This window comes from Asterias rubens, chromosome 2 (genome assembly GCF_902459465.1).
Source record: "Asterias rubens chromosome 2, eAstRub1.3, whole genome shotgun sequence".
In the NCBI taxonomy this organism is placed as follows: Eukaryota; Metazoa; Echinodermata; class Asteroidea; order Forcipulatida; family Asteriidae; genus Asterias; species Asterias rubens.
In genome coordinates, this window is record NC_047063.1 from 6075054 (window position 1) to 6090802 (window position 15749).

At 38.8% G+C, this 15749-nt stretch overlaps 1 protein-coding gene across 1 annotated transcript in view; it reads right to left on the minus strand.

Moving 5' to 3' along the window:
• Positions 1 to 656: 656 nt before the first annotated feature.
• LOC117304016 (methylglutaconyl-CoA hydratase, mitochondrial-like) overlaps positions 657 to 15749 on the minus strand; it is a 60427-nt gene continuing 45334 nt past the window's right edge. The window contains exons 6-8 of the mRNA XM_033788497.1: positions 15091 to 15329; positions 12980 to 13027; positions 657 to 3923 (exon numbers count right to left, since the gene is read on the minus strand). Of these exons, the coding sequence (XP_033644388.1) occupies positions 3846 to 3923; positions 12980 to 13027; positions 15091 to 15329 (365 nt within the window). The 3' untranslated portion in view covers positions 657 to 3845. The remainder of the gene's footprint in view (positions 3924 to 12979; positions 13028 to 15090; positions 15330 to 15749) is intronic.

Here is a 15749-nt window from a genome sequence, read left to right on the forward strand (position 1 = left end):
TAACAAATAAGCCACCAGCTCAAACATTTGGCGAGTCTGAGCAGTTTCCAGTGGGGTATTGTTTCCGTTTCTGTCGTGGTTTACCATGCAGAGGTTTTTGTGGGTTCAAACACAAATGCACAAAATGCATGGGTAACCATCCAGTGAGCCACTGTGCGTTGCAAGTCCAGTCAAACACCAGGAACCAGCTCTTGGAAATCCACAAGTTGTATCTCAAAAACTCGTACTCGAAAAACAAAATAACAGAATTGCTGGTCCATTTCAGGAAATGCCACTCTGAAATGTTTGCGTAAGCCAAATTGGTCTGGTTCCCAAAAAACATTCATCATTTATCACATCCAGCAAATGAGTCAGTAAACCATGGGATACCAAGTTACTATGCAATAGTAAATTGAATACGCTACAACTGACAGTGCAGTTTCCATCATAAACAAACTAGGTCCGGGTTGCGTACTAGCAAAAGTTGACATTCAGTCAGCATTCAAAATACTACAAGTCCATCCGGGAGATGGATAGATTGATAGATAGGTAGATAGATAGATAGATAAAATGGTTTATTAAAAAACTGTCCTTGCAGCACAAAGGCTGAATTACAACAATTTTACATAAATTTAAAATTTGAAACTAAAAAGAAGGCAAATTGGTGGTAAAAAAAACACATTGAAATTGGTTACTTTTATTCAAAAATGGTGTGACAATACAACAAAACAACAGACAAGAATTGAAAATGTTATAATCAAGAAAAACAAGCAAAAGACCAACTAAAATCTGAACATCAATCAGATAAAAGCAGGCCATTGATTGTAATTGTATTTACAACATTAAACAGTGATCATAATGGCTAGATGTGGTAAAAATATAGAACAATATTATTATTGCTCAAAAATTGGTTTTTGTTCCACAAACTGGTCATATACATAATCGGGCTATTTTGGTACCGTTTGGTTTTGCAAACTGGTAGTGAGATTTCATCTGAGTTTTTCTCAAGTTCCTGTGGTGAATATTTTTCCTAAGTGGTGGGACCCAGTTGCAGAATTGCTCAGAGGAAAGCAAGGATTTGAAGAAGCTCAGGCACAGCTGCTTCCTTCGTCCTCAAGGGTTTCAAGGTTGAGGATTGCAAGCACCTCTTCATATGGAGTGTAATCTTTGCCCATGATAATTTTACAGGCCCTCTTTTGGATATTTTTACAGCTATATTTTGAGCTGCAGTTATTCCTGAATGGCAAACAGGCGCAGCATATGAGCTGCAGTTATTCCTGAATGGCAAACAGGCGCAGCATATTCAGCTAGACGTCTCACAAAGCCAGTAAAAATAGTTACTAGGTCTGCACGTGGTAGGTTGAAACGTCTCAGTGTTTTGAGCAAGAAGAGTCTCCCATTAGCCTTCTTCCGTATCTCTGCAACTTGGGTTCCCCGCTTAAGGTCAGCATTGATATTGAGCCCCAAGATTTTGGTTACATTGACAGCGTTTAATGGTATATTACAAAGTGTGAGAGGTGGACTAAGAATTGGTCGTCTCAGAAATGACACTTTCATTTTTGAGCATTTGTCATTGTTTAATTTCATATGGTTCAGTTCAGCCCACTCCTCGAATTGGTCAAGCTCATAGAAGATCATAATCTGCTTGGTTTCAAATGGGAAGGGCATTTTTTTACAATATAACCTTACCAATGGGGTGTCGTGCAAGTTGGGCCATTTTTGAAGCTTTCAGGCTCACTAGGGTACGACGCGACTTGCAAAAAGAATTGGTTCTTTGGAAAGTTGCCCGAAGAATGGACTATAGTAGTTATTACTTTGGAAGAATTGTATCCAATAGTTGCTGCGTTTCATGTATGGGGTTGTTTTGCCAACCAAAGCATCACAATACACACAGATAACAAAGCCCTAGTCAGCACCTTGAATTCCAAAACGTCTAAAGACATTAAAATAATGGTGCTAGTTCGTACATTAGTCGTTAAATCAATGATAGGCAACTTTCAGATTAAAGCAGCCCACATACCGGGGGTAGAAAACGTTTTAGCTGACAAACTATCCCGACTGCAGGTAGAGTCATTCAAAAAGTTAGCACCATGGGCGGAGAAACAACCAATAACGCTTCCTCCCGAAATGCTACCAGAGAATTGGTTCCGGGGCTGCTAAGTCTTTTAACTAACTCAATGGCACCCAAAGGGCAATTAGGGTACTAATTAAGTTTCTACAGCAATATGGATTTAACAAAGCATTACATTTGCTTTCAATCGTAAGGGCACTGTTGGTAACACATTTTATATGAGGCAAAGTATGCATCAAGTACTATTTCAACGTTTATTTCAGCTGTTAGTTACGTACATACGTTGTACAATATGCAAGAACAAGGTCAATCATTTTTGGAATTGGGAAGGTGGCGTTCCGACGCATTCAAATAATAAAACAGATTGTAATCAAGTTTTCAAAAGTATTAGTGCTAATCATGAGGCTTAGAGTGGCACCGAGGCGTTTTTGCGGGGGAGACGACCCACTCAGCGTGGGCTGACTTGTGGCGGATTGCCCCACAAAAATTGCTCTATGCTGGCTCACAAAGTAGAAGCTTTGCATAAATGGTATTTTATATCTGGGAAATATTAAAATATTGTAATGTGGTCAATCATACGAACATATCAAATCACTAAACTAAAACAGTACATGCAAGTATTCAAGAAGTTAATTTGTGTTTTAAAGATTATGGACAAGTAAGAAGCATTAATCGACAATAGTAAAGGTTTTCATGTACAAATTTACTGAACGTACATTTGAGTCTAGATAACTGTACAGTTAAAACAATAAATAAGTTTAGTTATTTCATCAGCGTCTTTTAAAGTAAACACTTAAACTTATTATTATAAGAGAATGATGTTTATGTTATTACGGGTAATTTAGGATGTTTTGTATGACATTAAAGAAAGGACTCCTAAACCCAAAGCAAGTGCTAACTGAACAGTTATTTCAAGTCAAAAACCTTAAGCCATAAAATAACGAATCTGGGAAATTTGGGATCAATTGGTCATCGAAGTTGCAAGAAAATATTTAAAGAAACAAAAACCTTGTTGCACTATCGGTGCTATTAGTGCCTAACAAAGGTTTCATGTTTTTCCTGAAATCTTTTAATATTTGAGGGAGAACATTTAAAAAAAATCAATTTTTGCTATCAACAGCTCTCATTTGCTCGTTACTGAGTAAGAAGAGCACTTCCATTCTATCTTGTGCCTACAGCAAGCTTGTTGGGGAGTTAAAAAGACAAAAAAAACAGCTCTTTTACCAAAAGATACCTTTTACATGGTTGTAACTGCAATAATAGAAATATGTCATTCCAAGGGTTTGAAAGGAAACAAACAAATAAACAAACAATGATTCACAATATACAATTCTGACTGTTTTGAAACAGTTCGGTTCCTTAGGTTTATTTATCTTAATATTTTCTTCATTTATGATCATGCTTCATTATTTGTTAGAGTGGAGAAAACTTATTGTTATCTCATTAACAGAACATTTTAAAATAAATGCAAAAAAAATGTGTTGTGATCTGGATCAAGCTAAATGAGTCGTTTGTCAGAAATATCACTATGGAGAAAAAAAGAAGAAAAAACGAGCCAACAGGGGTTCACGTCCTATTCCAGTAAAAAAAAAAAAGTTTAAACCCAAACTATTTAAATACTTAACCAGTCAGGTTTCCCTTGTGGTTAATTACTGGAGACAAATGATTATGTTCCAACTTCATAGAAATTTAGTGCTTGCGTCTTGCAAATTGAATCATTGGACAATCATTGGACAATCATTGAAAAATAAACCAATAGAAACCAAATATTTGGTTATAAATAAAATCAAATTTGTTATTCGCCAGTGTACTTCGGCGTTCTCTTTTCTCGAAATGCAGTCAGCCCTTCAATTCTGTCCTTGGTAGGGATTACCTTTAGATGATAAAAACACACAATTAATTTGAAAACCAAATTAAAAAGAGACTTAAAGACATTGGACACGAATGGTAATTGTCAAAGACTAGTCTTCACAGTTGGTGTATCTCAACATATGCATAAAATAACAAACCTGTGAAAATTTGAGCTCATTCCATCGTGGAAGTTGCGAGATATTAATGAAAGAAAAAAACCATGGTCACACGAAGTTGTATGCTTTCAGATGCTTGATTTTGAGACCTCAAATTCTAAATCCGAGGTCTCAAAATCAAAATCGTGAAAAATTACTTCTTTTTCGAAAACTACATCACTTCAGAGGGAGCTGTTTCTCACAATCAACCTGTTTCTCAATACTATCAACCTCTCCCCATTACTCGTCATCAAGAAAGGTTTTATGATAATTATTATTTTGAGTAATTACCAATAGTGTCCACTGCCTTTAACAATACATTTTATCTCCTTGCAAACAAAGTACTGAGCGAATATTAAAAAAGGTTGGAAAAAGTATGTTAAAAAAATGGCAAGATGTTGATCTAAGAATAATAATTACATAAAATTTATAAGGCGCTCGGTATCTGGATTGGTACCATTCAAAGCGCTGGATGCTAGAAAGCTAGCAAACTGAATAGATGAGTATTGAGGTTGTGTTTGAATGTTGATAGATCAGGTGTGTCCCTCAGCTCGTCTGGCAGTTGGGAAAATAGACTGGAAAGTATAGATTTGTGACAACAATGTAACTCAAAGAGAGGTTTGCGGTAACACCATGTGAATATCATCTTGATAATAGTAATAATAATAATAATAATAATAATAATAATAATAACAATAATAAGACTTGTATCCACGTTGCTGGGTGTTCAAGGCGCAGTAAAACCCAAAAACCCAAAACACAACACAAAGAAAAACAGACACAACAAAATTAGTCATTGAAAACCTGTGACATAAGATAAGTTTTGAGAAGAGACTTGAATTTTGCGGTGCAAAGACAAGAGTGGAGATTAAGTGGTAGAGAGTTCCAGATGCGTGGCGCGGCTGAAGAAAAAGACCTGTCACCCCATGAGTGTCGAGACTTGGGTTCAATGAGGAGAAGCATGGAACTTAATCGAAGATTCCTTGATGGAGTGTAAACTTGAAGCAGTTCAGAAATATAGTGGGGAGCCTTGCCATTAAGAGCTTTGTGGACAATGAGCATCAGCTTGAAGATGATTCGTTGAGAGATAGGGAGCCAGTGTAGTTGTTTCAGAATGGGGGTGATAGAACAGGATTTTCTAGACAGTGTCACAATGCGGGCAGCAGTATTTTGGAGCCGTTGAAGTCGGGAAATCTGGTTGTTAGGAAGACTGTAGAGAAGAGCATTGCCGTTGTCAAGACGAGAAGTAACAAATGCGTGAATGACCAGTAATAATTAGAATGAACAGTTTTTACATAGCGCAAAATTACAGTGAAGTCTCAAAGCGCTTTTGAAAAGTGGAAGAGTGAAACCAGGCGCTTGAATGCAAAATTTACCAAAAAAATACAGAAACAACTACAAAATGCATACAATGAAAATTACTTAACCGAACAGATGAGTCTCCAAATTAGACTTCAACTGTTCTACAGAGGAGTTTTTTAAAAAGGTTTTTAGGGAGTGAATTCCAGAGTTCAGGAGATGCAACCTGAAAAGCTCTTTGCGCATAAACTTTTATTTGGTGGTGGCTGAAAAACAAGTGAGGAGATTTTGTGAGCCAGAACAAGGATTTCTAGTGGGCAATAGTTGTGGAATCATTCTATGAGATTTTGAGGAGCTACATACCATGTTTGCATTTGTACGTGGTAACTAAGAGTTTGAAAATGATTATCTGTTTAACTGATAACCAATGTAACAAGTAACAAGAGAGTTGGGTAACCCATACAACAGACCATTGCAGTTATCTATCTGACTCATTATGAAGGGGTGTATTAATTTTTCCGTTGTGCTCTGATTCAAGAATGGTCTGATCTTTCCTATCTTGTACATGCCATAGGAGGAAGCCCGACAAATATAAATGACATGTGTTATTGTAAAATGGTCATCCAATACATCACCAAGATTTCTAGCACACTGAGATGGCTTCAGGTTAACACCATTAAACATAATCAGAGGTAATACAATTTTATTTCTGAACCGTGATGACAGTTGATGTAGCTCTGTCTTCCCTTTATTGATCTTGAGAGCATTTACTGATGACCACAACTGAATTTCCCTTCATTGATCTTGAGAGCATTTACTGATGACCACAACTGAATTTCCCTTCATTGATCTTGAGAGCATTTACTGATGACCACAACTGAATTTCCCTTCATTGATCTTGAGAGCATTTACTGATGACCACAACTGAATTTCCCTTCATTGATCTTGAGAGCATTTACTGATGACCACAACTGAATTTCCCTTCGTTGATCTTGAGAGCATTTACTGATGACCACAACTGAATTTCCCTTCATTGATCTTGAGAGCATTTACTGATGACCACAACTGAATTTCCCTTCATTGATCTTGAGAGCATTTACTGATGACCACAACTGAATTTCCCTTCATTGATCTTGAGAGCATTTACTGATGACCACAACTGAATTTTATGTAAACAAGATTCTTGTCTAGGAATGACAAACAAATAATGGTTCTTGTACAAAGTAGTGTAGATTTGAGTGTCGTAACTGTCGTCTGCATAGATGGCATGACAAACCATAGGACTTTATGAGGAGTACATTGTGAAGACAATAGGGCCCTTGACCATCCCCGAGGTACTCCTTGTTTCAATGGAGCACTGGCAGATCATCTCCTATGACACAAGACTGAGAGCAATTGGTTATTAGTATGAATGAAGCTAGTTCAATGTGCTCCAGCCCGCTGGAAAAGAGTGTCATGGCTGCAGAGTATCAAAAGCAGCAGAGTAATCGAGTAACAGTAAAACAGCTTCTTGTCCTTTGTCTTGTGATAGAAGCAGATAATTACACACACAAAGTAGGGCACCGTCTCCAAACTATGGTTTTGTCGATATGCAGACTGCATGGTAGCATTTAGATTGTTTATAGATAAGTAGCTCTGCACCTCAAGTATAGCATCACGTTCAATTGGTTTGGAAAGGAACTTTAAATTAGCCACAGGTCTGACCTTTTTTAAGGTTTTCAGGGTTTTCAGGGTCCAGCTATGAATTTTTCAGAAGTGGAGTGATGTTGGCGTGCCTCAGCAAGCCTGGAAAACAATCATTAGTAAATAAGGTATTGATGATATGAATAATGATGGGAGCAAGTTTAATGGCACATTTCTTTACAACTTGCGAGGGGGCTGGATTAAGTGCATATGTTGAAGCAGGGGGTTCGGCCAAGAGACTGACAACTTGGTGCTCTGACCAGTGTAAACTTCTTGAAGATGGATTCACCGATTGTGTCGCTGTATAATGAAGCGGCGTGTTAAGAAGATTTCAGGACATCCTGAACTATGTGGTCGGCATTCTCAGCACAGAAAGTGGAGAAATGTTTTAATAGTTGCCCAGGCCTAGACATACAGTGACACAATCCTTAAATCCTTTCAGCAAGAATTTTACTATATTGCACCTGCAGCAATTAATACGCCACAATCCATTTTGAGGCATTAAATTTTTTTGACTATGTTGAAGTCGCAAACTAGTCGAGTAGCAAATTGCACTAGTCCCCGGGCTTTAATTGTGGGGTACAGTATTTCTTGTTAAAGCCTGTTCTCAAACCTGATCATTTTAATAACCACTGTTCTGTGAAATTGTTCTGAAAAATTTGTGTTTGGCAATAAAGAAATCAATTTTAAGACAGGTAATTTGTGTTGGCCTTTATTTAGAAATTGACGTAATCTGCGAAGCACCTCCTAATCCGAATGGTCACACCTACACCGCAATAGTTGAAGGATTCCCCCAGAATGTGTCAGATCTCCGAGTTGGTAACATAGTTGCAGATGTTGATCGAAACCGGAGGATTCCTGTACGTCTTTGCAATATTACCGCCAAGCCTATCACAATTAGACGTAATTGTAAGCTTGCACAAGTTTCCTCCATCATCCATGTGGACAACGAATCTCTTCCCATGCAACCACTGGAGCATTCACAGGACAGACGAGGCATGGCAGAAATTGCAGCTAGTCTCCATCCAACAAATCTCCATCCAACTAATGGTCTCCTTCACACTCGTCATCATCCAACTAATGATCTCCTTCATACTAGTCTCCATCCAACAAAACTCCAACAACCAACAGTAGGCAGAAGCAGAAATGTCACAGCATCTGAAGATTTTGCTAACATCCCATCTTTGGACTCATCCTATGCCAAGCTTGATAATGACACACAGAGAGAACAACTAGCAGCTCTTCTTCACAAACTGGATAATGGGTGCACTTCCACAATCATGCACACCATACCCCTGATAGACACCCATCCATTCCGTCTTCCTCACCATCGTATACCACCAACACAGTACCAAGCCGTAAGAGAACATCTTAAAGGTATGGAAGAGTCAGGAGCCATCAGTCGTAGCTGTTCTCCATATGCCTCTCCGATGGTAATAGTCCACAAGAAAGACGGGTCTCTTCGAATATGCATTGACTATAGACAGTTAAACAACAGGACTGTGCGTGACGCATTTCCTCTTCCGAGAATAGAAGAAGCATTGGATGCACTAGGCAGTGCAACTTTCTTCACGACACTGGACTTGACGCCAGGGTACTGGCAGGTGGAAGTTGAAGAGTGTGATAAGGCTAAAACTGCGTTCACCACCCCAAGCGATAACGAAGACCCCCCGGTCTATGATGATTTTGTAACCAAGCTAAGAGACAACCTTCAATCCGCTTACAAAATCGCAAATGAGCTCACCGAGAAAGCCAAGTCCAAACAAAAACGTCTCTACGACAGAAACACACAAGAGGCAACTCTCCATCCAGGCGACCGCGTGCTTGTACAGCACAAACACATAGTAGGAACTCAGAAGTTAGCAGATAGATGGGAGCCCAACCCATACGTAGTGGTCTCAAAACAGCCAAATCTGCCAGTATATGTAGTCTGCTCACTGAACGATGGTAAAGAAAGAACACTACAACGTAACCTTCTCACCTCAAGCAGGTTCCTTCCAGTAGATATGCAGTCTCCTTCAACAGATGATACAGTTGAAGCCAAATCTCCTTCAAAAGATGACACAGTTGAAGACAAATCTCCTTCCGACGATCAAACCGTCGCAGACAAATCTTCTTCAGAAGCAGATGACACCGTCGCTGAAAAATCTCCTTCAAAAAATGGTGACACAGTAGAAGTAGAAAATCTCGTAAGTCCAAACGAAGACTGGCAAACTACAGAGGAACAAACTTCAAGTGACGAAAAGGTTGATATTGCATTTATCCCTGTCATGGTGCAGCCGAACATCACACAAAACATCAATCGGCCCGAAAACCACCCACAAATACAGCCAGTTGACGACGTAAGTAAAACGTCAGTTGACGTAAGTGAATCGTCAAGTTTCTCTCTTCTACCTGAGTCAAGTTCAACACCAACCACAGACAACACCTCAACATCTTCTTCAGAGTCCTCCAGAGAACAAATACAATTGGTGGCATCACTTGATCAGCCAGGTCCAGAAACGGAGAAATCTACTAGTAGTCCAGAAACGGAGAAGTCTACTTCTGGTACAGAAACAGGGAAGTCTACTTCTAGTCCAGACACAGAGAAATCTACTGGCGTCACGGACGCATCAACAGATGAACCCGACCTACGTCTTAGTCGCTCAAGAAGAATACGCAAACCAGTCTAAAGGCTGATGTATGATTATCTTGGGCAGACGAAGTCACATAGAATAAGAGACGAAGACGAAGTAGAACAGCTCCAGTCAAAACTACTAGCTGGAAAGAAATTGTTGGCAAAATGGAAGAGTCCTCAAATGAATGCAAGAAGAAAAATGGCCAGCGTGAGATTTTTCCTACAGGAACATAGCTGAAGCATTTTGCTATTTTTATTACCCCCCCATGTTTTTTTTTTTTATTTCTACAAGTACATGTTTATCCCATGATGAAAATAGTTTTGGATATAGCTTGGTAGTAGTTTAGTTTATTAATTAACGGTTAATTAGTTTCTAAGTTACAGTTGAGTCACGAGGAAGTAGATAAGTAACAGTAGCGTATTATTTTTTTGTAAATACTTTGGTTTAATGACAAAATGTCGTGGACGACATTTATTCAAAAGGGAGAGCAATGTGACGGTCATGAACTATTACATTTGCCCACAGTCTATTTTTTATTTAACTTCACTCTCTATTACGTAATACCTCCAAATAGCGCCCTCCAGCGATAAAAATTTCGCGGGCTTTCAGTTCATAAGATCCTTAGACGAAGATCTCATCACATCGTATTTATCTTCGTCAACAGGTAATTATGTTTTTATATTGTTTAATGCTTACCTTCTGCATTTATATTGTTTAACTAAATCATTCTTTATGTTCCGTTTACCGTCATAGTCTAAGTTGTATATATTTACGGTTGAAATCTTTGATTTATTGACTCGTTTGCCATGTATTATGGAGTCAAACGAGGAGTTACCCCTAGGTCATGTTCATGCCTTAAGACAAGTTATGTATTCGTTTTGTAAATTACATCGGGACAAGTCAGTCCCTTTATTGTAAATATATCTATAGTGCTTTTTTTAAGTAAGCTCTGTTTTGGATCCAGCTTACGATTAGTTTATATTTTTCTTTGATTTCCAAGATGGCAGACGACGCCTAGAATTATGGCGTGAACCGCAGGGAGAACTGTAAAAGTTCATAAGATCCTGAGATCCTTAGACGAAGATCTCATCACATCGTATTTATCTTCGTCAACAGATTCATGAGTGTAAATAAAATACTGGAAAGCTAACAACTGAACAGCCGTGTCACGTCAATCTTTAATACAGTCAGAGGGGTCACATAACGAAGATGCAAGAATTTTCTTCCTCCATAGTCCAAAATAATGCGGAAAGGGGAAAAAGAAAAAGGGATTAATGATGACATTGGACAGGGAAAAATTAAACTGGACAGAGAAAAATACACTAACTGAGAACCACCTGACTGGCGGGACCTGCGGGGAAGGAGGAAAGTTATGGGACGGCAAAAAGTGCACAGAACAATTCACGTGCGGGATGTCGGGAAGGAGGCACGAGTTAGATTTGGGACGGGGATAGGAGGTATGGGTACAAAGTGTTACGTCTGTGGGACGGGGGACAGAGGTACGGCAACAAAAGAAATGACGGGGAAAATGAACAGGGCTAGGGTAGAGATTGAACAAAATTAAAAGGGACTATCATTAAATGGGACATGGGACAGGAAAATATTAAACTGAATGGGGGAGGGATCAAGCCCATGAAACGGGAAAGAACCACAAACAGGACCCGCGGGAAACTGGAAAATATGAGTTATGGGCAAACAGTGGCAAGAAAAGAACAATGCCAAATGCCACGGAGGCCTGGGTTAGATATGGGAATGGATAGGGAAGGGGCACACGGTGGGACAGGGAGTTGGGAGGAAAAAAATGGTGAGGGGGAGAAAAGAAAAGGGACTTGAAAACGATACAGGACAGGAAAATAATAAACTGAACGGGAACAAAATAAACGACACGGGATATTAACGGGACTGGGAAAGACCCACTATCGGGAACCTTGATAACGGCCTTATTTACATAATATGGCAACGCTCAGAGTGCACGCAGTGCTGCAAGATATCCAAGACTATAGTAGCTTGCCAGTATAGTCTAGATTTCAAGCTCGCCAGTAAACTAAATCATACCGTGGAGGGCGCGCTTTAGCGACTGCGCGTAGAACACTGACCAATATCAAGCACTATAGTCATGGGCCAACACTAACCATGATGGTTTTTTACAATAAAGCCCTTTTCACAAAAGGAAAATAAGCAGCCGTCGATTTCACAAAGAGTTAGGACTCGTCTAATCTCGAGTTAGGACGAGTAACTCTTCGTAACTTAGGATTAATCTTAAGGTCTGCATGCTACAGTGCAGGGTTGGGACTCGTCCTAAGTCCTAAGATTAATCTTAAGTTAGGAAGAGTTTTGTGAAATCTACGGCAGGGGTCCTTGGTCCTTAGAACAAAACGTTCTTTAATCCACCTCGTGTGAAACATACCTCTCCTTAAATAGGCATGGGTCCCTTGTCCTTTTAAGACCACAGTCGAGACCTCCGCCTTAAAAACACAAAGTTGTGTAAATTATACAACAATCGTTCATGCGTGCTGCATGAATGAACATTGCTGGCGTAACGAAGGACCCTGGTGCAGCTGGAGCTACCACATATGCGCGCAAGAAGAAACACATGATGCAAGTAAATCCAGGTGCTCGATCTCGTCATACGGTAACGTTGAAAAGAAACCTTTTGAACATGTTTATGAACAAGTGTGTGTTAGACTCCTTCAAGTTGCCAAGATGTTGCCTGGTTGACAAAATGATGACCAATGGGTTCGAAGTACACCACAAAATGTGAAAGTGAAGGAGAGGCGAAACAGAGTATCTGTCATGCGCTCAGTCCACTACTCATTATCAGAGCACACTGATCCAAACATTCAGTCATTAACCATCGGTTCGTTTCAGAACCAACACTACTCTAAAGAGATATTCACATGGTGTTTACAAACACAAACCTCTGTAGTTGTACTTCCACCATCCAAAGTTTCAAATCCTACTGACAACAATGTACTCAACTTTGGCTGGACATTGTATACACGAGTCTACATTCTCTTAACCAAAATCCTCTGTGTTTGGACAATAATGACATTCTCAAACAAAATCATTAGGGTGGGTGCATCTAGAAATTGGCTGCTTGGCTATTGACAAATTTATTTTGAGAAAAAATCTGTTGGACCAAATTTCTTTCGTTCAGTGGGTTTCTTGTTTGTTTTGTTTTTGTTCTGTTCTGTTCTTAATTGTGTGCTGAGATATGGTAAATGAAGTCAAGGTTGGAAGTGTGACTGATTTTTTAGATGGGTCTAGATGATGTTCTACTTGAGTTGAAATAAGACACCTCTGTCTTAAGATTGGTGTTTTACCTGTGAGTAGTAAGCTTCTTCAAATGCCATCCCTGATGCAAGATCCACCTACCCAAAACAAAGATATAACATTCCATAAAAGGCAGGTTCATTATCAATAACAGTGGTATTTATCTCCTTCAAAGCAACATTACTCTAGTCTAACGGTAGCACTTTTCACATAGTAAGTACATGTCACTACACATGATATAGCCTTACATGGTTTATTATACATCCAAGTGTAGTTCCTTTTAAAGGGTAGGTACACTATTGGTAATTGTTATATAAAGACCTGTGTTCTCACCTGGTGTATCCCATCATAACCACAAAATAACAAGCCTGTACAAATTTGGGCTCAATTGGTCATAGAAGTTGCGAGAAATTGATGAAAGAAAAAACACCCTTGTTGGACGAATTTGTGTGCTTTCAGATAGGAATAAAAGTCTTTTATTATTTTAGTGAGAAATTACCTCTTTCTCACAAACTACGTTACTTCAGAGGGACTCGTTTCCCACAATGTTTTATACTATCAACAGCTCACCAATGTTCGTTACCAAGTCAGTTTTTAAGTTAATATTGGTTTTGAGTAATTACCAAATGTGTTCCTTCCCTTTAAAGGAACTGGACATGCTTAATGTTTTGAACTGTTGGTCTGTTTCAATTCTATAGGATTGTAGATATACCTGTGGAAATTTCATCTCAAAAGAAGGCTCCATTATTGAAATATTTGGGAAATTCTGAAGGTCTTTTTTAAATGCAGGACAGGACCCCGTCCCAGTGCATACAGAGCAAGCAACGACATACTCAACCTTTTGAGATGAAACTTTAACATGTTAGTTTCATCATAGGTTTCATATTTACAAATATGTGAACCTCGATGTACATTATTGGGCCTTTCATCATAGGTTTCATATTGACAAATATGTGAACCTCGATGTACATTATTGGGCCTTTCATCATAAGTTTCATATTGACAAATATGTGAACCTCGATGTACATTATTGGGCCTTTCATCATAGGTTTCATATTGACAAATATGTGAACCTCGATGTACATTATTGGGCCTTTCATCATAGGTTTCATATTGACAAATATGTGAACCTCGATGTACATCATTGGGCCTTTCATCATAGGTTTCATATTGACAAATATGTGAACCTCGATGTACATTATTGGGCCTTTCATCATAGGTTTCATATTGACAAATATGTGAACCTCGATGTACATTATTGGGCCTTTCATCATAGGTTTCATATTGACAAATATGTGAACCTCGATGTACATTATTGGGCCTTTCATACATTTTGTAAAATAAATTCCACACCAATCCAAGAGTTCTAAAAAGATTGTATGTTTGCTGAAATGTTCATCTGAAGTAATGTAGAAATGTTATTTTAAAGTAAAAGTACTTCTTTTTTCTTCTTTTTTCTAAAGTTTAACAGGAGGAGATGGGTCCAAAAATGATGCGTTGGTTAGAAGCACTGCAGCCGTTGATAATGCATCATGTTTTGAGAAACTGTTCCCTTCCAAGGAATGTGTTTTTAGAGAAAGGGATTCAAAGCAGACATGGTGGAGAAAACCTACTACCAGCTGCTCCATACTCTATATCTCACGCAACAACTCCATCACCTCATCATAACAAACTCTGATTGCACTCCGTTCATTATCAACATTTAACAAACACACACGTTCTTGGGAACGATCAAGCTTAACGTGGGCGAAAATGCATACATTTACTACAATTGGCCTATTTGTGGATGAAACAATGGCATTGCCTAATCAGGAATAGACTTTTCAGGAAAACGTCGAAGGCAGGATTTCGTTCAACCATAAGTTCTGAAGTTGATTCAGATATTTTAGTGAGAAATTACTTCTTTCTTGCAAATTTGGTTACTTCAGAGGGAGCGTTTCTCACAATGTTTCATACTATCGACAGCCCTCAATTGCTAACATGTATGCTAACATTTATTTTGAGTAATTACTAAAAGTGTCCAGTGCCTTATGTGAAAATTTGTGAACACAAGTTTTTTGCCCAATGTTTGTATTGTGTAAAAAGCTATGATTTTTTTTCCAATGGGAACAAATTATATTGTTTTGACAATATTCAATAATACATGGCACAAAATTCTTACCTGTATACCCTTATTAACTGCTTTCTTTACCATCTTGACAGCTATAGGACCTTGTGGTAGAATTTCTTGAGCCAATTGCAAGGCTGCCTGGTAAGCTGCATCTCCTCCGTCATTCTGTTCCACTGCTCTATTCACAATACCCAGTCGAGCAGCTTCACATCCATCAAATACACGGGCAGTAAACATAAGCTCCTTTGCAATGGCAGGATTTATTAAGCGTGACAATCGTTGAGTTCCACCTTCATAATACAAAAGCTTTGGTTAAACTGTATATCTTTCTTCCTCAAGCAAAACTTACATAATGCACTCGGTAAATCATTCATGGACTTACTGAATGACAGAATCAAGTACCTTCTATACAGGGTGTCTCAAAAAAAAAAGGTAATCCTACTGTATGTTTTTTATGGCCAGACTATATGTTTACCAGCAGAAAGCATGGAATCTTCTAAAAGCCGAAGCCTTGGGCTTTTCAATGATACCTTGGGTTACATTCCATGGTCATGCATCAGGGAGCACCACTGTCTTGAAGTTGTGGTTCTGGTCTTCAGACAATGTGTAAACCTCAGGTTGTCCCAATGGTTCAGCTAACGGCAGAACAGAGAATCTTTGTGGTCAAAAAATGGTATGAAACGTTTCATGAACGTCGCGAGAAGACATTT